This window comes from Geospiza fortis, unplaced genomic scaffold, assembly GCF_000277835.1.
Source record: "Geospiza fortis unplaced genomic scaffold, GeoFor_1.0 scaffold132, whole genome shotgun sequence".
NCBI lineage: Eukaryota > Metazoa > Chordata > Aves > Passeriformes > Thraupidae > Geospiza > Geospiza fortis.
Window position 1 is genome coordinate 1402023 of NW_005054446.1, and position 25484 is coordinate 1427506.

Sequence of the window (25484 nt, forward strand, 5' to 3'; positions counted from 1 at the left end):
ACACTGATCTGAAAGCCTGTTGTTTCCCCTGTAAAAGGCATTTTCCTTACAGAAATCTTCTAACTGAGCAAAGTTTAGCGCAGTTTTGGGATTGTTTCCCATCTCTGTAAATCTGACTATAGGGGTCTCTTGAAAGAGAATTGCTAAGAATTTCCAACTGGACTATGTAATCACAGCTCCTGGTATCAAGAGGAGGGGGAGTGACATGAAATCACTGACTTGTGACATACATTCCTCAGCAACAGCAGCTGCTGCCTAATGACAGCTAATAAAGGGAATCTTCCCTTGACAGAGCTGCATGCCTGCAGTGGGACTGGAATGTGCCCAAGATAAACCCACTGATAACCTAGGAAGCAGGGATCACCCAAAGAGTATAAAAGACGAGCTTCAGAAGAGACACAACACCACAAGGAAGAAAGAGACTTGAAGAGCCATCTGAGAAGAAACAGCTTGAACTTCCCTACTCCCAGCGAGGTCAGCGCCATGGACACTAAAGGCTCATTTTTCTATGGCTTCCTTTTGCTGCTGCTCATCCAGCTCCAGCCCAGCAGAGCCAACCCTATCTACAGCCTCAGCCCTGCCAAAGAACTGGCCAGCATGGAGGTGAGGACTCTCACTTTGCAAGGGTAAACTTTTGGGGTGCTTAGCAGGGTGTGAGGGGGTGCTTTGCCTTCCTTTTGCATGATTGCAATAACCACATCAGCCATCACATGCTGGGGGACAAAGCCTCAGCTTTTCAAAGGGGTTCAGAGAAGCTCTGTAGGGCAATATCCTCCTGTGTTGGGTTCACCCCAGCTCCTGGGCAGTAGTGGGAACCAAAATTGTGATGTTGTAGGATGTCTGCTTTGGTGTTTTGGTTCTTTTTCTTTTAAAGACACATCTTCCTGGGAACAAAGTTCCAGAGAAGGAAAAAACCATCAGAGTAGCTCTGTAAGAATAAATAGAAAACTCTGAGGTGGGGTCCTGTCTGTATGTTTACCCTGCTCCACAGGGCAGCCATATGGCTCTAGCTCTGTGAGAGATCTGGTTGTGTATGGATGAGAGATGAGGAGGTAAAGTGGAGCACCCAAAGACAAACTTTTAGAAATATTACTAGAGGAATTAACACAATCATGTAGTGTGGCTCATCCAGAAAAGCCTCCAGAGCTATAAAATTACTGCTAAGCATTTTAACAAATGATAGAGAAAATCCATTGTTACAGCATAGTACAAGCTTGAGGCTCTGATGGGATCTGAAAGCTCAAACCTTTCCTTGGGCTGGTTGGTACCAGTAACCAGCTTCCCAAAGCTGTTCTCAGGCCTTAAAAACAAACTCCCTGAGCTGATAATGAAATTGAAGCTAAAGCTGCCTCTGGGCTCTTCCCAGCAGCCAGGAAGAGTGGCTTCCAAATGCACTCACTGTCAGGCAAGCCATAAGGCTCATTCCTCTATATTCATATTCTAGAGTTGGGCAGTTAGATTCCTCTAATCGGCTGAGCTGCCCTTGAGGAGGTTATCTGACCCCAGTTACACAAAGCTTTACAAATTACAAACAATGGTACCCAGGAAGCAAACACACAGCAGGCATGAATTTACCATACAGGTATTTTCAGTTACTTTCAGGAGTAGCAACCCTGTAATCCCTGGGGCAGAGATTAGTGAAAACACCTAGAGCTTCTCCAAGTGATGACCACTGAAGCAGCCAGGGGTGACAAAGCAGCAATGTGAGAACATGGGAGTGGGCTACATGGTTAGAGGTTCTCTCAGACTGTGTACCACCGGTGGGCTGAGTGGACTCTGTCCAACCCACATCTTGCATTTTCTTCTCTGCCAACACGTCTTCTAAACTTGCCAGTAAGATACACATGATGGCAAGCAGCTTCATTCAGTTCACAAGGAGGAGCTATGCCTTCCCATAGATGGAATTAGTGTGAACAGGGAAATAACGCAGAGGACAGAACCCAACGACACCAGTAAGGCTGGGATCCAACCTGTCAGTGTCCCCAGGGTGGCCTATGGGACCATCAATGAATACAGAACAGAATGACTGGAAAAGTTAGCAAATGACCACAAAGCAAGGAATGTCATTAATGTAATCCTTTTCTTACAGGCTCTGCTGGAAAGACTGGAGGATAAGTTTGCAATGATGGAAGCCCTGGAGTCCAATCCCGACCTGCAAGAACCCAAAACCCAGGAGGACATCCTGCCGGAACTCGCCGATGACAGTGACAACCAGAGGGCTGAACCCAGGCTGGCATCCAACACCCCTCTGTCCTACAGGGACCCCTTCCTCAAGAGACTGAGGGGGCTGCAGATGCCCAGGATGATGAGAGATTCTAGTTGTTTTGGGAGGAGGATTGACAGGATTGGGTCCCTCAGCGGGATGGGCTGCAATGGTGAGTCCTGGCTAAGCCATGTCACTGAACAGCACAGACCGTGTCCATGCCATGGGAGGGAGCAGCTTCTCATTTAAATCTTTAAGACACAGTTTCAGAATGGAATTCATTTGAGCCTAGTATTTAAGCTAGTATTGGTTTTTCAAAAGCATTGCTGACAATGGTGACAGATTCCAGTAACATTTATTTCATGTTTGGTTTGCAGGTTACCGGAGAAATTAGGATCAACCTCCCTAGAACCTGCTCTGAAGAATGCTTTACAGTACCCCTTCCTCCCAAGATGAAGGCCAGATGCTTTCCAAGCTCCTCAACAGAAAGTTATTCCTATTTTTATTTATTTATTTATTTATTTATTTGATGTTTTTTAAAGAACATTTCTTACGTTAGCACTGAGAGACCATCTTTAAATAAAACTAACACATTAGACATCTGTGCTGGACCTCTCTCCTGTCTGTTGCATTAAATTTTCTTGTATTTGCCTAAAGTCAAAATCTAAAGTTTTATTGATATTCTGGTACCCACAAGCCTGGACCTTACTTACACGAGACAGAGAAAACTTAGTAAAAATGAAAATGAGTTTTTGACTAGAGGCTTTTCCTCTGCAGTAAGAAATGCTAACAGGCTAGCAGGAAAAAAAAATTGCTTAACACTGAAAGATCATCATGAGTCCTCCTATAGACAGGGTTTCAGTGATAAGAGAGTCCTTTTGCTGGTTTAAATTATTCAGTCATGGGAACTGCCACAAATGCCTCAAGTAAGCAAAAGTTACATGAGAAGAAATAAATAAAATCATAACACTCCACAAGTTTCAAGATAACCAGAGGGAGGAAAGGGAAAACATTGTATATGCTTTCTAGCAGTGACCCAATAAAGGTTACGAGCATCAACAGAAAGATACATCATTAACTGTGTCTTGTCTCACTCTGCACCTGGCTGAGATGCTGATTCCCAGAATTTCTTGAAGGATCCTCAAAGGTTTGAATATTATCATGATGTTCCTCATGAGAGGGTAGGTGGGATCACTGAACTACACAGCAGCTTGGATGCAAAAAGAATTTATCACTTTCTGGGAGTGGCCCCTTGCAAAGTTGCCCTAACATGGCTAATGGGAACACTGGAAGTCTGACTAAGGTTTATTTAACCTTGCTAGATTTAACACCTAGGAGCTGAATTTGATCTAAAACATATTCTAGCACCCTACCAAAGAAGGAAATATTGCCAAAACCACATTCAGTCAGCATCCCAAGGAGCAAAGAGCTTGGATCCCCATGTGAGCCCCAGCAATGGCATCAAGCCCAGCTCAACACAACTGTCCTGTGGTTGACTGCATGCACTGCTAGGAACTGTGTTATTTTGAGCACCTCATGAGTCTCATTCCCAGAATCTCAGTGCATTCCCATGGACCTGAGTACCCTGAGAAGCTTGTTCAGGGCATAAGAAGGCAGCACCAGGACAGACTCAGCTGGAACAATCCAATTCTGACTTTGCTTATGCAAAGGTGACAGAAACAGTACCTGATGAGGATAAGGAATTGGATTGCAGGTGTTCCAGAGCTGCTGACAACAGCTCTCAGAGGCCACAGCTCCAGGGAAAGGGTAAATTCAAGCACACACCCCTCCTTGCACAAGGCCAGTCACAGCTAAAGGTGCTGCAACACTTTGATAGGGCTCATGTCACACATCACACTTGTGACAAGCCACCCTCCCAGTCACTCCCTGCAGTGCTGACATGGCCTCCAAGAGGGATCTGTGTGCTCCTCTCCACACTGGGCCTTGTGATTCTTTCCTAGGGAAGAAGGGTACGAGTCCAATCTGAGGGACTAATTTTGGAACACTCCAACAGGAAACCACAGTGTGATACAAATCCTCTCCTTCCAGCAGCACCAGCTACAGATAAAATACTTTGTGGAATAGTGTCCACACAGGTTTCCCTGACAGAAGAATAAATTCTCAGGCTGAGATTCCCAGCAGCACCCATGGGACATCTCTGCAGTGAAAGACTTTGCATTTACTCAATTTCACAGATCATGGGGGTGTGAAGTCACCCTTTGGGGAGCCTTTGGGGGGGCAACGGGGCTTTGTCTTCTTAAAAGGCTTTCCAAACACACCCCCTGCAGCACAATGGGAACATGCAGGTGGATCCCTCCACACCAGCAATGGGCAACAGCCTCACTTCCCCTGTGCTGCTGAAAGTAAAAACAATTCATGTACTCTAACGATAGCTGGAGCTGAATTTTACCCAGTCAAGCACAACTTGCACAGACACTGTAAATTGTCCCTCCCTGTCAGTCCCTCAAGGCACAAAACACTGATTAGTTCAGTGGAATGTGCTAAAAATGGCAAGAAGAGGCAATGCTTCCTGACCTAAAGCCAGGTGGGTCCAGTATTAGCAGCAAGCCAGTTCCTGGTGGAACAAGTCTGTGTTAGCTTGCAGACAGTGAGTTAATAGACCCTGCAGTCTGGGAGAGCCTAATGGAGGGTAAGCAATCGAGGAAAAAAGCATCTCTGACTGGATTTTTACTGCTACTCCCATACACACACTGAGCTGTAAAGCACCCTCAGGGAAATCCTGCAGCCAGGTCAGAATAGTGCTGCACTCAGGAGTAAGCACTGGGAAAAGCTGAATGGGAGAAACTCGACACTGATCAGTTCTACAGGCAAAACCATCATCCCCAAGGATGGAAAAAAGCTGCCACTGGTGCTGTGAGAGCTGGATCAGAGAGAGCAGGGAACAATCTTGTGAACAGCCATCATGTAAATGAAGAAATATCCCAGTGGGACCAGAGAAGGACCAGGCTAACACCCTCCACACAGCTCTAATGACATTTGCCACCTCCTGCCCTGCCAGACTTCATTCTAACTTCTGAACAGTGTTTGGCAGCACCCATTATTGGCCATGCACAATTCAGCAGCTTGCTTTCCTCTGGACTCTGAAACACAGTAATTCCATTAGCATGCTCCATGCACTCTGTAAGGCATGAGCCTTGTTTGGAACAGGGGTCTGCTTGGCACTGAGTATATCTGGAAATTAGATTTCTCTGCCCCTCAGACACTGCACTATCCCTATGCAGCTTCTCACTAAACAAAATGCTTCCACTGAAATCCAAGTTGGCAGGGAAGAATGCCAAGAGGAGCTGTCAGCACTGCTTGGTTCCTCTAAGAAATCACATGTGAAGGACAGGGCACACACCCACCCTCCACTGCTGCAGGGAGACGTGGAGCTGTGCCAGTTCACATCCCAATCTGGCCACAACCAGCTTGCTTGATTTACTTCTCCTGAATCTTGACCCCCAAAGGCTTTTGCTGATTAACATCTGCTTGATAAGTGTGTCCCACACTTCTATGTGGGAAGGAAGATTTGTAAGATTTTCCCCCTCTATTACCATCTCCTGACTGCTCTCTCAGAAAAACCAGCACAATCCCTCTCGGGAGGAGGTGAAGTTTATGACAACAGAAGGTGGTGGGAAGGCAACTAGAATCAGGCCTGCTATGCTGGGAATTGGAATACAAGAAAAGAAGAATAAAACTGGTGTGTTAATTCAGCCATCCCAGAGAGATATTCTCTAGTATAGGCATCAAAGAGCTGCTGGGGGAGTCAACAAAGGTCTCAAGGTTGTAATGTCTGAGGTGCTAGTCATGAGTTTTCAACACAGTATTGTTTTCTACTGAAACTGGTATATATGGGCTCCAGTCTGCTTTAAAATGCTTAAAGTATCAGTAAGATGTGTGTTAAACCATACACAGCCCATACAGCAATTGAAACAGCCTGGAGAAAGGGACATCCTACTCACTTTTAAACTGTTATCTTGTTGAGTTTGTGAGGGTTCCCAGGATGAGGTGAGAGATGAGAATCTGACTTTATGTTCTCAGAAGGCTGGTTTATTATTTTATGATATTATATTAAAAGAATGCTATACTAAACTATACTAAAGAGAGAAGGATATAGACAGAAAGTTTAACAAGAATGATAATGAAAAACTCGTGACTGACTCCTCAGAGTCCAACACAGCTGATGGTGATTGGTAGTTAAATAAAACCAATTCACATGAAACCAATCAAACATTGACCAGTTGGTAAACAATATCTAGACCACATTCCAAAGCAGCAAAACAGGAGAAGCAATCACATAATTATTGTTCTCATTATTTTCTGAGGCTTCTCAGCTTCCCAGGAGAAAAAATCCTGGCAAAGGGATTTTTCAGAAAATATGACAGTGATATTACCTCAACATCCAAACCTCACTGACTGACTCCCCTCCCCTCCCAGACAGCAGGGGAGCTCACTGATGTCTCATCCCAGCTCCCAGTGAGCCTTTTCAGACACTGCATTTGAACAGTGGATGCAGAGGAGACTGAGTGTCTCCCACTGCTGCTGAAAAGCCCTTCAGCACCCTGGACAACAAGAGCAGCTTCACTCTCTTCTCACAGCCCTGCAACAGCCAAGGCTCCAGGCAGCCATCCTCTGTTCCTCCCTGTGCCTGCTGCATGATTCACAACTGGGAATGCACATGCCTGTATGGGAATGCACACACACTGAAGAGGCAGCTTGTATCCTGCTAGCAAAGCAAAAATTAAAAAAAATAATCTCACTGAACACCACTATTTTTTTTCTGCTAGAGCCCCAGTGTGTCATTACAGGGATTATGCACATGGTTGGATTCAGTGAGTCTATAAACCTCTCCCATTCCCTCCTGTGTTGCTGCATTTACAATCAAAGGCAGCACAGAGCTGAAGCAGAGTTCCCCCAGTCCCTTCTCCTGATGACTCCTTCCTGCCCCTCCTAGTGTATCCTTCCTATTCCTTGCTTAGTTAAGCCCTCTGTGGCACTTCTTTAGCTCCTCAAATCAGATTTTCTGCCATTCCCTCCCAAGAGATGGTTTTACCCATCTCAGGCTTTCCCTGGCATCACACACTCACCAAGGGAGAGCCAGGGGGCAGAGTCAGACAAGCTGCTGCTAACTCTGTGTTAAAGTGCCTCAGAGAGCTACTGTGTGCATCTGTACAACATCTGTGTATTCTGTACTGCAAGAATCCTGTACAAGTCAGCCCCTGATGCACAGAAACATGGAAAGGCAGTGAGCTTTTGGGTCAGGTATTTCTACAGTGCTCAAAGACTGTACTTACATTTTTGGCTTGTAAGCCAAAATGAGATGAAAGCTCAAAAATTGTCACTAATTCTTTTCTGTAAGGCAGACAGCAGGACAAAGCAGGAAAGATAGGCACAAACTAAATAAATATTCAACATGAAATTAAGATCCTTCATACCCTGGAGAAGCCAACTGTAAAACAAGAGGTGACACACTGTAGTTTAAACCTCTTTCATTAACTTACTGGGAGGAGGTGAGTTCTCAGGTAAGAAGAGCAGCACAATGGGAACAATTTAGCTCCTTATCAAATTCCCTCCTTTGAAAGAGCTGTGGTGAGAACGTGGAACTGCAGGGGCCACAAGCTGATGGATCACAGCCATTCCTCTCTGCCTAGTCTAACAACACCTCTGTTCAAACTGTTAGATCCAGACAGCTCAAATAGCAACGACTCAACTACCTCAAATCATGCTCTTGGATGTTGCCATGTTCTACTGGTTTTATTATCATAAAGGGCAAAAATAAAACAATACTAGAAACATCAAAAGGCCTTGAAAGTGCTGAAGGAGACACACAAACATTTTACTCTCAGACATGTTACAGCTACATGAATACTTCCCAAGTGCCATAGTTCAAATAAAAATATATTCATACAAATTATAAAAAAAATACAATTTATATACACACACCATGGAATTAGCTTACATCATTTCGTAACAAAAAACAGTGCAAAAAAAAAAACAAATGGAAAGGTAAGTTGATACCATTGGAATGGTTCACAGTAATTAATAATTCAAAACTGCATAATTAACACTGCACAGGAAGCCACAAGGCAAGGAGGAAGGCCCCAGACTAACCCCCTAACCTTGCCAGCAGAACTAACCCAGTTCTGGGTTATTTTTCCCTTAGTGCTGCTCTGTTGAAACATTCCTGGCACCTATGTTAGAATAAGTTTCTTAGTAAATCACTTAGCAACTAGAGCCAGGGTAGAAGCAGTAAGTGTGTTGTAAGAAAGGATTTAAGTAACTGAAGTGTGAGAAGACTGATTCAACACAAACCCCTTGGCATCAGTCCTCATCAGAAGGGAAATACTGCATCTCCAAATGTCAGGTGAACTTGTAATTCCTTTTCTGCAGGCTACAGAACAGTAATTGCACACTGAGATTTCCCTTTAAAGCAGCTGACAGGGTCACCCACCATCCTCATTGAAAATGTCTTTACTGAAAGAAGGAAAGGGTGTTTTTCAGCTGAAACATTTGAATAAGATGCCCAGGCAGAGCAGACAGTGCTGCCAACAGGTTGAAGGCAAAGTGCCTTCTCATAGGGAAGTGCCTGGTGCCCAGAAAAACCTTGATAAGATTCTCCAGCCTGATTTTGTCTGGATTGCCCAACTCTAGTCTCAGCAGCAATGACAAATTCATCCTGCAGCAAAACACCCTGCCATTTGTGTGCAGAAATAAAACAGGACCAGCTCAAGGCAAACAACCTAAGGAGCCTTATTCATGTGCAGGAAGAGAAGGAACCTTCCCTTCCACACACACTCAACATGATCAAGAGGAGAAACATTTGTCATGGGGAGACAGAGGACATTGACAGGTGTTCCAACAGTACAGGATTGCCAATTCCACCTAAGTGATCTGAAATCCCACAAAACCAGGATTCCTGCGATTCCTAATTACCCAGATCCTTTGAATGAAAGGTAGCCTAACATAAGCATATTTCACACCCTCAGCCCAGCTTCAGGGAGTGCAAATGGGTGCTGGAAGTTTGCAGGGACAGCTCAGTGTAAGACCAGAGCTCAGGGAACACAGGCATTTCAGACAACACCTGCAGAGACTATCCAGACAGAACAAACATCCTCACTCTACTTACAGGGAAAGAATTCACAAATCAAGGGTAGTACCTGATGCCAACTCCTATGCTCTAAGGAAATACAGAAAATCAACAGAGTCTGCCTTCTGTCCCAATTCCCACCTCAGCAGCTCCTTATGGCAGACAACAGGTTAACTGCAGAGCTCAGAGGCTGTGTAGAAGCTTTTCTGGAATACATTCCCCATGTATCTTGGCTGAGAGAATGCTCTGTGCTTTATCAAGCCAATCAGCTCTGCAGTCCCTGAGGCACAGCACTGGCTTCCCACTGAGGGTTATCTGCACAGAGAACTCAGCAGGGCAGGTGCCTGCTGGAACAATACAGGTGCTGGCCAGGATGGTACCTGCTAAAGCACTGAACTGGCTGCAACTGGCTCCTGAGTGCTGATTTTGCCCTTACAGATTGTTGCAAACATTATCCCAAGCATTTATAGAGCACAGACAGCCTCACTTATCACCTGCAGGAGATCCTGCCTTAGCCACCAGCACCAAGTATCCCTCCCTATGGCAGCCTGGAACTACAGCAACCCCTCTCATGACACAGAGATAATTCAAGCAAGCCCAGAGACCACCAGTTCTATTTGCTTCCACAAAGCAACACTTCTCCATGCTCTCAGGATGTGGAGTTCCCTGGTCTCTGACTCCAGCTGGAAAGGTGCCCCAGGCTCTCACTGTTTGAGCAGTGCAGGGACAAAGTGCCTACAAATGCCAAGAAATGCAGGAATGTCAAAGTGGAGTGCCACCAAGCATCTTCTAAGAGTCTCTTACAGGGAGATAACAGCAACAGCTAACAGGGAAGAGATCTCCTTTCTCTGAGATGTTCACAAATGTATTAAATATTTATAAACCCAAACAGTAACTGAAATGTAACCATTTTGAACTCCAAATTTGCTAAACTGCTATCAAAAACATCACAGCAGAAACATTTCCCCATGAAAGAAGGAGAGAAATTAAGAACAAATGAAGCCAGAGTGAAAAAATATGGGCAAAGGGGAACACTTCCAAAGACAGGTACATTTCCAAAACGCTGGATTTTTTCAAACTGCTTTAGCAAGAAACCATCCTGGAGAGCAGCTATCTGATATTTGCAACCTTCAGCATCTCCTCTCAGTGGTGACAGTAACTCCCTTCTCACACAAATAAGGCAACAGTTGCAGGAACAAGGGACGAAGAAGAAAAGGGAGTCACACAGGAGGAAGAGAAAGACACTGCAGTTCTTTGCCCAGGATACAGTGGAGGGAAAAAGTTCTTTTTTCCAACTCTTCAGAAAACCCCAAAATAAAATGTCAGAACACAGAGTGTCAGGACAACATCTGACAGAAGGAGATAACTGGGGGACAGGGGAAGAAAACACCTGGATCAAGAGTTGTCAAACCAAGTGCCTGAGGCCAATCAACAGCTCTGGGCTCAGGCAGCTCCTCTAATTCTCTGGCTAGCAAAATGTTTTCCAGTTCCCCAGGCTTGATATGCACGTGAGAAGCCAAACGGGAGGTCTTGGGCCTTGTGTGGTCCAAGCAGGATGCGAGCATGTGTGCCAGCTTGGAGAGGGAGGAAGCCACACTGACAGAGGGGCAGGGGCATCAAATGGTCTGATAGTGCTGTCTCAGTCTTGCCTGCAGGAATTCATGGGTCAGGTTGTGCCGAGTGATTATCCCAACAACCTTAAACAGGAAGGAAAGAAGAAGAAAAGATACAAATCTGTATCAGAGATGTGCCACTGAAAGACATCCATAATAAAGTGCGTGAAAATGCATATTTTATGATTGGCTTTTCGCAAATATTAAAATGAATGTTATATGTGTTGTGTTAGAAAGTTATGCTGTATTAATTCTCTTAAGTACTGTGAATATAGTTTTAGGTTATAACAAAATGTTAACATAGAAACTGTGCTATGTAAGATACTTTTTTTAAAGAAAGGACTCGCAGCAAGACAGCAGCCACAGGACACCTAAATCTTTCAGAGAAAGAGAATTTATTGCTCTATTATCAGAAGAAATGAACTTCTCCCCACCTCGAAGGCACTGTTAGGATTCAGAGGAAGAAGCTGACACTGCTCAGACAGAATCCTGTGTTAGAATGGAATTTATGCATCATGTATGAGATGTATGAATATGCAACAGGCAGTTGCTTTTAATGGTTAATCCTCTGTTAACGTGGGTCCTTTTCCGAGCTCGTGCTGCCCAGAAAAAGGTACCTGGACGTCCATAACTCTTTGTATTTATTGTCTCATATTGTCCTAATTCAATTTGTCCAAATTATTATTACTCTAATCGTATTACTAGTTTTTATAACCATTTTATTACTATTAAACTTTTAAAATTTTAAAAACAAGTGATTGGCGTTTTTCACAAGTGGTTGTTCTTTTCAACAACTCAAAAAGAGGAAACCTGAGAGCAGTTCTCGACCAATGCCGAGTTAGAGCAGATTCAAACTGAAATTTACAGAGACAACATTCCTCCCTCTACCTACACTTACTCTTCAGGCAAGAATGCTGATTTAACTACACCCAAACAAACAACTTACAACCAAACAACAACACTCAAATGAACAGCTTCACCATTGCTGTGGTGTCTGGACCCTGTGCCTAGGAAGGGAAATCCTTTCCATGTCAGAGGATGTAAAATCCTTCGGGAAGTAAAAACTGCAACTGGAAATAACAAAGCTGTCCTTTAGGGCTTCATTCAAGACATTTCTGGTATTCCACATGGCATGACTTCAGATAGCTCCTGTCAGATACATTCAAGGAAGCTCCAAAGACCAAAACAGAGAAATGGTCCAGACTAGCTAAGGTACACGGGCAGGTGACAAGAGGGACCCTCTCCCAGCCTGCTGTGGATAAAGTCAAACCACACATTTCAGCTGGTGAAACACCTCTCTGATTTTACACATGGAAAGAGTTTAGAACTAGGCTGTTCTCCAGTACCACAAAAGCATCTTGTACTAAAATGGAGTAAGTTAACATCTCGTTTGCAACTCACAGGCCCTGCAGAGTAACTATGGGGAACCGTGAGGCAGAAAAAGCAGTGCTGCCTCACACAGACCAGGTCAGGCTTAGGGGAAACAGCTTCTCATAGTGGTTATAGGAGGTTGCTGACATCTACTGACTGTTTCTGGGCACTGTAGATGGCAGAGGGACAGTGAGTCAAGTACAGACCATTTAAACACTCCTTTGTTTGCTGCTCCTGTGAGTAGAAACAGAATACAACTCCCTTCCTACAGAAAAACCTCTTGCCCCAACATATAGGAAATTTTGCTCTTAGCCTTGAATAAAGCTGTGCAAGGAAAGGCAAATTAGTGGCCTCTAATGAGCCCAGGGCCTCTCAACAGATACAAAAATGGGACAGCTTCTACAGGCTGCGCACCTGAGACAGGAGAGATGCATGTCCTGCTCTTTGCAGGTAAAGGGGAAACAGGAAGGACACAAAAGATGCCAACAAAGTCACAGTAATCAAGCCTTCAGGGCCCTAAAAAAATCCTATTCTGATCTCTTTAAAGCATTTCTGTTTGATATTAAAAGAGATCTTAATTGTCCCAAAGATGGAAAATGTTGCACAAACACTGTGGCTTTCTTGCTCAGCTAAGCCAACACAAGGACTCACCTCTCCAACTGCATTCACAACTGGTAAATGCCTGAGTCCCATTGTCCTGAACAGGTTGAAGACTTGTGACACATGAGTATTTGGAGAGACAGTAAAGGGTGATGGGTTCATGTATGGGGTGACATCCTAAGAAAGAAAAGCAATCATGTTACTTACAAGAGGCATTTTCAATGTCTCTGGGAATCACTAACATGCAACTCCTACAAGTCCTGCATGGCACTGATGCCTGGACAGAGTATTTGACTGTGGTCATCTTCTATTTCTGCACAAATATGACATTATTTTGGTTTGGTTTGTTGAGAAGTTAAGCTGGACAGGCAACACCTTATTCTAGAAGTAAAGCACCAATGGACACCTCATAGCAGGGGATTTCTACATGCAGAGAAGGCTGAGTGCTTGAGGAGCACAGGATGTTGGTCACTGCACCAAAGACCATTTTAAAACATGCCCTCAATGTTTTTTAAAGGCTTTGGACAGTTGTAAATATATATGAGGAGGGACTGTCACACTGCAGTGCATATCTTACCACTATCATACGAGGGTTCAGCAATGTGAGGTCCAGATCATGGATATCTGGGTAGTGGGGATAATCCTCCAACATCTCTGCGTGGGACAGACGAGGCTGACTTGCACTCTGCAATCAAAAGAAATCCCACTGAACCCATGTGTCACGATTCCAGACAACAGAGGGGCTGCAAACAGCACAGCAAACCATGCCTCCTGATCACTCCCCCAGATCTCCTTCTCCTCTCACACCCACACACCCACCTTCTGCAGAGGTGCTGTTACCCAAACCTGTGCAGGCCTTTAGCTGAGAGAGAACAGTTCCCCAGCTTCTGACAAATCTATACTTGACACTGGAGGACAGCAGGAAACCAGCCTTGTGGGAGCTGGGCCTGATCTCAGTGACAGAGCTGATATTTTTCTGCTAGGACCTCAACACACAGCAGTAAAACACAAAGTATGTACTGCTGGATGCTCTGTTCTCCAGTTCTGCATATCTTTATGTCTTATATTCATATCATATATTCTCCACAGCTTTATGCAACAAACAGGTCTATTGGATGACTTTTTTAACAGTGGCTCTCCTTTTCCTGAGGATATTTTCAACTGCCTTTACTCTAAGAGCTGCAAGGGAGAATTCCCGTTACCCGTCTGCAACTTTAAAAACACACATGCATTTCTTAGAGTCTAAAAATAGATATATTCTTTTTGGCAGCCCATGAAGATTGTTCCCAACCTCCTGAGAAGGCAGGGATGTGTCTGTTGCAATTTCTGAAGAGGAAGACTCACCGACTGGCTCTCAGAGTAGCAAACCCCCCGGTCAAGGAGGGTGACCAGCTGTGAGCGCAAGATCAAGCCATGGAAGGTCAAGGGTCTGAAGCGTTCCTCCATGGTCCACTCCTCACTGGGAGACTGGTCAGGGTACAGATTGGGGTAAGGAGTGTATCTGTGATGGATTTAACACCATGTGTTACAAGGTTCACATACCCCAGCTCCCAAAAGAGCAGCTGTTTCAGCTCTTGGCAACTTTCCCCTGAATATTTCAGGGAATCTTGCTAGGGACAAGCGAGATTTCACAAAAAAAATACAGGGGAGAGAGGTCAAGAGCCATTATATGGTCAGAGCAGCAGAATGGGACAGTCTCCTAACTCAATTTCAAATCACTTGCTATTAAAGCAATTTTCAGTTACAAATTACTCAGATTCTAATAAAAGCTGAAGCATCTGGCAAAATATTAGGGTGAGGATGCCATTCATGAAAGTCATGATCACTGATGTAGAAAATTATTCACTAGAGTGGGCTTCTACCTGGAAGAAACAGCAACATAAGCCTGATGACTCAGCCCAGTTACCAGAAAGGTGGGATCAGTATCATGGCACCAGGTCATGAGCTAGGATAAGGGAGCTTTCCAGAGCTCTCACATTTTTGCAGACAAGAGGACATTGATTTCTACAGAAATCTTCCCAAGTACTTCATCCTCTCAAGAAAATATGTCTGTATAAGTGTCTGAAGGAAATCTAAGAAACTGGACATAACCCACTTGCCTGGGACTTGGTCACAGGTGTGAGACACAGCACTGGCTCCTCAGACGTGACAAATCACTTCTAAAACGTGGATACCAGCACTGTTTCCGCTGACATGTGAAACATTCTTTACAACACATCTCAACATATGGAAAAACCCTTCTTCCGTACATTTGTGCCTAGCAGGACCTCACCTTCTCTCCAGCATCTGTTGCAGCAGATCCTCTTTTTCAGGAGGCTCCTCTGTTGCTATGTGCTCATCACACATGTTCCGCAGCTCACTCGAAGGGTAGGACTTCATGGACTGGCTCCGCTTGCGCTGCTCTCCAGCTCGGGTAAGGATACTGGATTTCTGAATACAACAAAATTTTCAGATACTCACTAAGCAAGTCAACAGTTATCCAAGAGTGACTATGAACTACTAATCATAGCTTTGTGCCACCACATAACATGTTCATTAGCCACAGCTGCTGCAGGACTTGCAAGAATAGGACTGTGCAATTCAGTAACAAATCCAAATGTTTCCATGTCTATGCTAAACAGATTAGTTTTTCTTCTTAATTTTTCCCTCTGGGAATGCAGTCCACTCTTTTGTCTCTACCATCACCCAGACAATAGAATGAAATGGAGTTCTTAAAAATTTTCTATTGCAGTAGATGCTTATCTCTGACCCAAATTCTTCCCAAAAGCTTAAACAGCTAAAGCAAGGCCATTCTGAATGCAAAACAAAGCTCTCTACTATTCAACCTACCAAACAAGCAAGCCTTTACCTTGAATTTGATGTTGTTACTGATCAGTTGATTTCCCTTCATAAACTCCCTCTCATTGCCCCGGTTCTCTGTCACCACAGGGAAGGCATGGTGGACAGTAGTGCGCAGGATGCTGACAAGGGACTGGATCCGGGTGTGGGGGTACACGTACGTCAGGTTGGGCTCCATGATGTCACTGGCTTGTAGCCTGAAGAAACAGAAATCCAAGATTGCTGCATGCATCACATCAGTGACAGAAGGCTGGTGATGAACAAACTAGTCCCTAAACAAGATCCTGAAGGAGTCTGCTGCAGTTAAATTCTGCTAGCTCCTTTTACCTGTGCGCTCACCTTCACTGTGGTATCAGCAGTGATGGTACACCTGATTTTTTAATTTTTTTTTTAAACATAACATTGTATCAATGATGCACTAGAGGAAAGGTAGAATGTTCTAACTTACAATAAAGTTTCTAAACACTACCGGGAAGAGACAACAGGTGGGAAGACGATGACATTCCACAAGAAGCAAAGTCCAATGGAATGTTTTCACAAAGCTCTTACTGAACTTCCCAAATCCACCCTGCAGATTTCCACCCATCCACCCCCTCAGAAAGGGCTTCAGCATCTCTTTCCTGCTGCAGGCCTGGTGCACAACTCCTTTCACAGCAGCCCTCACTGTTGCTCCTCAGAGCAACCAGGTTTGTTGAAGATGAAGCATCATCCCCCTGCATTAATACATTTCTGAGCAAGAATCCCCGCAACAAACTCTAACCCACAGCCTGGCCAAGAGGAGCAGCCTTACTTATCCATTTCCATCCCGGTTTCCCACTCCAGAAGAGGCACTCCTCTCAAGTTCACGTGGATATCATAGATGCCTTTGTTGAAAAAGTCTCCTGTCCACTTGGCTACCTGCATGGTAAACACGAGGTCTTACTGAGTTGCTGTTCCAAGTGCAAGACCCCTTGGCTTATGATAGCCCTGAAAGTAACAAAGATTCATGGCCAGCACGTGTTCAAGCAGTCTGCAAAAAGCCAGAGCCACTGGTCCTGCACTCACCATGAGGGTGATCATTATGGGGAGCCCATAGGTGATCTCATTGGTGGACTCAATGAGGATGACAGTCAGGCTGATGGTCATGCGGACCACTCCTCCCAGGAATGCTGCTGCCCCAATCAGTGCAAAGGTTCCTGAGTAGATGTGATCCAGACCAATGTAGCTAGAGCAAAGCACAGAGCCCTCAGATTAGAAAAACCTGCCTGAGAGCTCATGGTGCACCTGCAGCATGTCCCTCACACGCACACTTGATGCACCTTTTGAGGAGGTTGGCGACCAGGCGTCCGAAGGCAGCCCCACAAAGCAGTGATGGTACAAACAGACCACTGGGCACAGAGATCCCATATGTCCAGCAGGAGAGTAAGAAATAGAGAAGGAAGAACAGGGATAGGGTGACTGGGCTGAAAGTACCTGCAACACAAGAAGAATCATGACTAAAGGGGCACATGTTTGTCCAAGATAGAGTCTTGCACCATCCACCCCTCAGCTCACAGCAGGCTCATCTCAGAACAGCTACTGAGTCTCAGTCCAAACACACATGCAGACAATGAGTAAGTGAAAAGAGAGGAAAAACAGGCCTTTCTTTCCATCAGAGACTTTTACCAGTTTTTCTAGCAGTCCTCCAGAGCCATGAAGGCCTGAAGATGCTGCTAGCCTTGTGGTGCTCTTCCAGCTAAGATGAAGCTCTGAAGCTTAAGTGTGGGATGAGGCAGTCTCCTAACTACTTACCATCCTGGTGGAAGAGCTGCAGAATAGCTGACTCCTGAGGGTTGAAGAAGAGCGTGGCCATGTCATTGTACGTTTCATTTGGGCAAAAAAAAGTTTTGATGCTTGAATTGACATCCTCTGATATATCCTAATGCAGAACACAAAACACACAAAGGGTTAAAATTCACTGTCTCCTACATTAGCCTTCGGGAAGAATGGAAATAACACTTCTGTTACTGTTAGCCCAGGACAGCCATGCTTTGGGAAGTTCAAACCAAACATCAATAGCAGAGATGGGGCCTACAACATCAATGGGCTCCTTGACTCAGAGCCTGAGTTACTTTGTACAAAAGCACAGTGTAGGTTTCATTATTACCCATAGCTCCTGCAACCCTCCGTGGGCTCTCACTGCAGCTCTGTTATGTACTGCACGCTGTCAAAAGCTCATTACAAGCCTGTGTCTCTCTGCAGGGTGAACAATATGACAGGGAACATAATATTCACAGAAGAGCCCCTCACCTGCAGGTTCAGGGTGTCATTGCCACCGTGCCTGCTGGAAGATATCTGCCGGCATTCCCCCAGAACCATGGAGGCCACAAAGACCATGACAGTGGTGGTCAATGACACAAGCAAGCTCTCCAAGACTCTGAAAGACACAACAGAGACCGTGCACTGAAGCCACACTCCGCACTGTAACCTAGTCCTAGCTCTGCAGATGACTTTGATAAGGCTGCAAGAAGCAGCACTCACCATAGCTTAGCATCAGAACAAGGAACACTGGAAATCAAGTTGAATTTTGACTTGGTTCCCAGGGATTGCCTTAGCTCCCCTTTTTAACTGGTTGCCCCCAAAATCAGCTATTTCTGCCCAGAGAAGACACATCAGCCACACATGAAAAGCCCCAGGGTTCAGTAATGAGGCTGTTCATATGGAAACAATGTTCTGCACATCCTTACAGGGTAAAAGGGTAGATAGAACTGGGCAGGGTGATGCACAGTCTCTCAATCTCTTTTCTAACTGCTGAAATACACTTATTTTTCTCTTTAAACATGGGCTTTGTGTTTAGGAGCTGTCTAGAGCAAACAAACAGCTGCTTTCAAAACAACACAGAAGTTCCCTCTCTAAACAGCACAGATATTATGAATTTAATTAACCAACATGATTTTATAAAGTGAGATCAGCTATTCCTTCCACATCAGTTTGGACAAGGACACAAAAAAAATCCTGCATGGAGACAAAGCTCTGGTTTGTTCAGCCTTTATGATAAAGAGCTCCCTCCACTGCCCTTATAAGAGGGATTGCAATTCTCTCTGTACCACCAAAGTCACCAAAAACTTACAGGGACTGTAACATTTGGTTCCTGGTGTTCACTTTGAAGTTCTATGGAGGATTCATTTAGTGATTTTTAAAACAACCAGTCTGAGATTTCCTCCAATCCTACTCAAAGGGTCTCCTAGACTGATGCTATTGCTTTGGGAGCAGAGATGCCTGTACAAGCTGGAGAGAGCACACATACCTGACCAGCTTTGGCTTGGGATGCACATTGCGCATGCGGTACTTGGCAAGCCTCTTGTTCAGGCAGTTAAAGGTGGCTCCAAGAAGGCCTCCTACAATCCCCATCAGAATGAAAAAGCCCAGGTCCACAGCTGTCCAGAGGTGGCATTTCTTATCAGACTCAGAGCACTGTGCAGAAAAGTGTACCAAAAAGCATTACAGTAGTTGCTGCAATTTCCTACCAACACTTCTGTCTCCACACCTAGAGATTCTGAGTAACTAAAATCAAAAGGCAACAATTCTGTCTGAGGGTATCAATGTATTGCAGATAAGTATAAAGTGCCTTCCACTGAAATACAAGCATGTGACAAAAGAAACCTTCAAACTAACAGAAGCACAGGATTAACAAGAGACTGGAGTGGGGAAATAAGAGTAAATCTTACCTTAAACTCCCCGAAGTTCAGCAGCCCAGGGAGCTGGAAAGACCCCCAGCTTCCAAATTGAATCCCAGAGCGGAAAAAATTCAAGGTGAAAGTGGCAGCCATGGAACAGAAAAGCTGTGGAACAGATTGGCACAGTCAGCTCTTCCTTGAGACCTATGCCTGGGCAAAGGAACTGACTGTGGAAGGGATCAGACTGCAGAGAGCCCAGGCACAAAAGCCCACTCTCCCAGGTACACTAAATCTGCTGCCTAGAGCTGTCCCACAGTTCCAGATAATACCAAATCAGGTATCAGTGCTCATCTCTGCCCTTGATCTGTAGTAGTTCTGGAACACTGATAGAACAGGCAACTTCCCTTCTGCCAAGACAGCTCAGGAAGAAGCAGGATAATCAGAATGCCCGCATGAACAAACCCTACCAAGGGGAGCCCTCTTCTCAAGGAACAGACACACAGAAAGAGTCAGAATCACCACTCACCACTTTCCATGTAAGTCCCTGGTTCCAGAAGGAGGAACCTTCTTCCAAACTAAAAAGAGTGCCTCCAATTGGTGCTCCAAAAGCAGCTGCAACCCCTGCAGCTGCTCCAGCAGATACAAAATCCCTTTTATCCCTGAAATGAAGAGAAAAACAACCTCAGTTTAGCAAATTAGAGCTCTGGACATGCTTAGCTTCTGCAAGGTAAGAGATCATCCCCATTTATGGAATATCCCAGAGATGCAGGATGAGAGCTGGGAGCAAAGCTGGCCATGGCAGACACCACCATTTGTTCATTAAGCTGCAGCATTGTGCTCTTTTTGTAGAACACAAACACAGAGCAGAACTCTGGTACTACACAACTGCCCAGTATGTGAGGAATCATCCCAAACCATGGACTCCAGCATCACTTGAAACAATTACAGAAACAAAAGGGCAAGAATTTGTTCACATTCAGGAGAAGTAGCCTGCTCTGTAGTATATCCTAATCATAAGGGGTGAGCTTTCAACCACCCACATTAAAGGTTTGAAATGAGTAGAGATCTGCTGAGCAGCACAAGAGAACATCTATGAACAGGAAGACCAGAGCAGCTTGGAAGAGTGACACACTGGTGTTGTCTTGCTGCAGAATGAAACTGCAGAACTCTAGAAAGAAACCAATAAAACAACTGACTGGTTCACCCCAGCCCATCACCCTTCTCCCAAGGAAGTCTGCTCACTCATCCTCCTCTCCCCTCCTCCACATCCTGGGTACAGTACCTGTCACTGCAGAAATAGGGAAAGTTAAATTGGATCTTCCTCAAAGAGATGCTCTGGAACTACAAAAAAAGTAAAGATTTAGAATCACAGGAGATGGGAACTTACTCTTACAAAACAGTGGCGTGACCAGGACCACGGCTCAGGCCAGCACTAACCTGTGGCAAGCCCGCACCCACAACAGCACCACTGTGAATCATGGGCCCCTCCTTCCCGACAAAAAGACCTGGAAAAACAGAGTTTATTGAGGGAATGCACTTCCCCCACTGCCACCAACCCTTGCTGACAAAGCCAGAAGAGATCAGCTCCGCACTCCCATGCCATGGCACATCTCTCTGTGCCAAGCCTGCAGCTCCTCACAGGGAGGTGCTGACCTCCTGCTCACTCAACAACCCCAAATGTTTGCAAAGACTTGCACAAATCCTGCACTCTGAGTGGGTGAAATAATTGAAAAACAACTGTTACAAGGACTCTGAACTCTCCAGGTTATTCTGCTCTTCTGCCCTCAGGCTGCTCCTTGAACATTCTCGGGTCTCTGTCTTGGATTCTGCCCCAAAGAGTCACATGTGACTAGCCCACTTAGAAAATCACTTGTTTCCCTGATAGTCCTGATCCTTCTGTTTATTTTCTACTCTATAAATGCACTCAGGGCTCATAACTCTGCTCCAAATCACCAGAATGATTTTACTGGAAAGGCAGGGCCTTCTGTGCCCTATATAAGCAGAGAAAACATTTTTTCCCCTTCAGTGACTCCTTCACCCAACAAGATCAACACAGCAGAGCCCTCCTTACCTCCTGCCACACTGAAGAGCACTCCTGTAGCTTTGCACACCACTGTCCGCAGACGCACAACCCCGGGAACCTTCACTCCATTGAGGTAGCACTTAATTTCAGGAATTCCTGACCCAGCTGCTACAGGCTGCAGAAAAGAAACACTGACACTATGGTGCACTGATTTCATACCTGACCAACAACTTCTCATCAGAGAGCAAGGGACCAAGAGACCCTGCTTAGCAAAAATCAAATAGAAATGTGAAGCTAGTTTAATGCTTTGGGGCAGAAGGTGTTTCTAGCAAGGATATTTCATATCAAGGACATGTGTGAGAGGAAAGGAAGGTTGTGTAAGGAGCAGCAATGGACTGAAGGCTTACTTGGATCAGGACCAGAAGACTGGCAAGGAAAACAAAGGTCAGGTTGAACCCCAGCAGCTCCAACAAGGACAGTGCAAGGCAGCCTTTCTCAGTGCACTCCTCCACCGCTGCAGGGATGGTCAAGGAAAACAACATTCCCCACACCAACGCACAATCACTTGGTAAAATCTGGGCCTCCCAGCCTGTGCTTCCTAATCCAGCCACAGCAGCTAACACAACCTGTCAGGAAGCCAGGCTTCCTTTTCAAAGCTCAACGCTGAGTTAGGAAGAAGGGAAACCACCCATTCTTTCAGTCCCTGCTTAGGTACCCGACACTGGAAACATTTCTTGGTTTCAGGGGCTGAATTACATAAGCAAGTTAAAAACTTGCTTAATTATGAACAACATGCCCAATGGCAAAATTGTGAGTCAGCTGTTCTGAGCAAAACATGGGAACAGAAAAGAAAAGGTCACTTGAGTCTAGCAAGGTCCAAGGTAAAAGATACAGCTTTGTACCACCTGAAACTTGAGCTGGGTAAAGAGCCTCACGAAGAAATCTACAAAGAGGCCCACCTGGGAAAAAGAAGACAGAACTGCCATCAGTAATTTCTACATACAAATGAAGACTACCCTCTAGTTAATCCTACCAGAAATATGTACACAGGGGAGAACAGAAAATGAAGAAGACAAAAGCATCATTCAGAGTAAAGCAGCTTTGAAAACTCAGATTTCTTCCCTCCCTCTCACTGGGACAGAGCCATCCTAGCATTATTCCTGAAGAGATGCACTTCTGCATCTGATTAACACCCATTAAAGACCTAATCTGGCAGCATTTTCAACACCCTCAACATACTTAAGGCTACAGAAGAAAACTGGTATTTAATTGAGCTATACAGTCAGCTGAGCTGATTTTCACAATTCAGCCATAAACTGTCATCCTTTTTTACTAAGTTGTTCGCTTTGGAAAAGTTTTCCTGTATGCAAAATGAAAGGATTTGCCAGACTACTTTACAAAGAAATCCCAGCAAGTTCTGAAAGAAAAAAAAAGGCTTATTGAAAAACAGTGTATAACAACATGCTGTAATTCCCAAAAGACAACTCCATCTACTAAGCTCTCATCACCATGAAAGAGAAATGCTTCCTCTTAACTTTACTCCTTAGCCATCGACTTCTAAATTATTCCTGCTTAGTCTCCTGAATTTTCCTCATTCCCCAAACAGCTTGATCCTTACCAGTCCTGTACAGACTCCAATAGCAAAAACCAGCACCCACTTCACTGCTTCGTATCTTTGGGCCTTCTGTTTGGAAAGAGGATGAAAAAAAAAAGTAAAATAAAAGCAACAAGTAAAATAAAAGCAACACAGAAACAGGGATTTTCTGGAAGGTGGGTTTAGGCTCCACAGCCCAACAGCCAGAAGGATAAATCAATATAAGATTGTGTTGTGACAACAGCAAATTGAAAATAGGAAACTGAAAGACTCAACATCTTGCTCACTTTAAAACTGAGGATCACAAGAGATGCTGGGAGCTATAATCTTCACTATTTTTTTTTTTTTTGTAATAGAGAAACCAGGAGAACAGGTAGAATATCAGTCATAAATAAGGAAAAAACCCATACAATTTCCTGCAGTGTGTATTTAGAATCACAGAATGATCTAGGTTGGAAGAGACCTTAAAGTTCACCTCATTCCACCCCCTGCCATGGACAGGCACACCTTCTCCTCCCAGGCTGGTCAAAGCCACATAAAAAAAGGTTTTGAACACTTCCTATCCACAGTTTCTCTGGACAATTTCCATGGTTTTAGCTTATGAAAGAACAAGGTCCTACCTTGTTGTCCATGCTTTCCAAAATTTCCAAGTACGGGTCATTGATACAGCGATCATAATCCAAGCTCTGAAATGCAAAAAGGTCAATTTAGGAGAATCAGCTGCAACAGGTTGTGAAAAAAATAATGTCTAGAAGACCTTATTAAAGACTACAGAAGTCACTGCTACTACCCTCACAGTAGATTCTGCAAACAACAGTAGGAGAAAACACTCCTGGAAACAACTTAATTTAAATATTTAGATCAGTCAGACCCCGAAAACCACGAAGTGAAAGAACAATTTCACTGCTCAAGATGAGAGAGACAGTGAAACAAACAGAAGCACAACTGATTTATACATCTTTATATTAGAGAAGTCACATTGTACAGTTTTAGGCTTCTTTATAAGTCTCCACTTGGACAGTGCAGGGGATAACATTGGATCTTTATATTCACCCTCTCACTGCAACAGGAACACTAGCTAGCAACTCCTGTGCAGATGAACCTTATCAATTCTTCAGTTTATCACAGCAAGGAGTTAACAGCAATAGTTTCCCACTCACACTCACAAAACTACACTAGTTCTTATCCACATCTTCACCTTTTCAAGCCAAGCTGTAACAGGCTGGGCTGGTGACACCCATACTGACAGCAACTGTTCTAAATACTTCAGGGCCACCAGACAGTGATGAAAAAAGCAAAAGCCTCCTGTAAGCAGCAGAATCTATGGGAAGATCTGCTGTGAGCCAGCATGACAACAGAGACAACAGAAAGGCAACTGTGACCATGTATCTACAGATACTTTCTATAGTCACCAGAAAACAAGGCCACCAGAGCCTATAAATCTCACACTGAAGAAGTGGGAAAATGCACCAGCCTCTGAAAATGAATCTTCTCATCAAGAGTCTGACTTGAGAGCAAACATTCAACCTACTCACAGAGTTTTATCCCAGAAACATACAAAGATGAGAAACAGTTCTTTGCAAGCACAGCAACTCTCGGTATTTCTGCTGATGTCAATGCAACCAAATGATCCATACTGAGTATCTGCCCCGTTACAAACTCAAACAGATCAAAACCTGTCTGCAGTTCTTATCACATGAATATCAGATTAGTTAATTCCCCACCTCATAGTCTTTTCGTGGAAGGATCTCATCCTCCTCTTCATGAGTTTCTCCTAGGATCGTCTGCAAAACAAATGCAGGAAAGGCAAACCATGAAGGGAACGAATGCATCTACAGCTGTTCATGAATACTGGTAGCAAAGCCAAAATTACAGAAGCCCTATACCATTGTTGCTTATAAATTGAGTGTGGATTACCAAACCACCGCTTACTTTGTGGTAACGCTAAAAGGTCTTACCGTACAGCTTGTCCCTCAGCCAGAACACACATCACTGCTATACAGGAGCTCTCGAGAGCAAACTCCTAAACCCACATCCCGTTTCCTTCACAGCAACGGGGTACAGGGGAGCACAGGACAACAATTTTGCAGAGAGCACTCTGCAGTGCTAGAATCAGAGAGAGCCGCTGCCAGGACCACTCCCCCTTAGGCTGCGAGGGGCAGCGGCTGCAGGCGCTGGGATGCGAGGCCCAGACAAAGAATGCGGGGTAGGGACAGCGCGGGGCTCCGGCACTGGCGGGGAAGCACCAGGCCCGGCAGCAAAACGGGCGGGAACGGGCTGTGGCGCCGGGACGAGCATCGGATCAGGCACTGGGCCAGGAGCAGCACCCTGAGGTGGCGACACCGGGCCCTGAGGCGCGGGGCCCGCACTCCAGCACCGCTCCCCGCCCGCCCATCCACCCTCAGGCGTTGCCCAGAGCCGGGCGGGGCCGGGCCGAGAGCCGGGGTGATGGGGTCCGCCAGCACGCACAAATCCGGAGGGGGATCAGGGAGCAGCTGGGGGAGGGCAGGGCAGAGCGGG

General features: G+C 45.0%; 2 protein-coding genes across 4 annotated transcripts; one reads left to right on the top strand and one right to left on the bottom strand.

The window, feature by feature from the left end:
- Positions 1-412: 412 nt before the first annotated feature.
- Positions 413-3258, top strand: NPPA (natriuretic peptide A). 2 transcript variants are annotated; one of them, XM_005427468.2, is made up of 3 exons: positions 413-603; positions 2090-2375; positions 2581-3249. In XM_005427468.2, the coding sequence occupies exons 1-3, from the start codon at positions 484-486 to the stop codon at positions 2595-2597; spliced, it is 423 nt and encodes a 140-aa protein (XP_005427525.1). In that variant the 5' UTR covers positions 413-483; the 3' UTR covers positions 2598-3249. The 2 variants fall into 2 exon arrangements, with proteins under 2 accessions (XP_005427525.1, XP_030918229.1); XM_031062369.1 differs by having other exon boundaries at positions 470-522; positions 2093-2375; positions 2581-3258.
- Positions 3259-7926: 4668 nt separating this feature from the next.
- Positions 7927-25324, bottom strand: CLCN6 (chloride voltage-gated channel 6). 2 transcript variants are annotated; one of them, XM_031062332.1, is made up of 23 exons: positions 24923-25324; positions 24689-24748; positions 23585-23650; positions 22989-23054; positions 22263-22329; positions 21778-21884; positions 21419-21545; positions 20785-20852; positions 20630-20688; positions 19874-20006; positions 19399-19512; positions 18978-19144; positions 17981-18107; positions 17483-17609; positions 17011-17164; positions 16757-16916; positions 16503-16609; positions 15723-15909; positions 15147-15304; positions 14219-14375; positions 13452-13559; positions 12926-13051; positions 7927-10987 (listed from the first exon to the last, which is right to left on the bottom strand). In XM_031062332.1, exons 3-23 carry the CDS (start codon positions 23594-23596, stop codon positions 10907-10909), a joined length of 2412 nt encoding a protein of 803 aa, XP_030918192.1. In that variant the 5' UTR covers positions 23597-23650; positions 24689-24748; positions 24923-25324; the 3' UTR covers positions 7927-10906. The 2 variants fall into 2 exon arrangements, with proteins under 2 accessions (XP_030918192.1, XP_030918191.1); XM_031062331.1 differs by having other exon boundaries at positions 24689-25324.
- Positions 25325-25484: the final 160 nt, after the last annotated feature.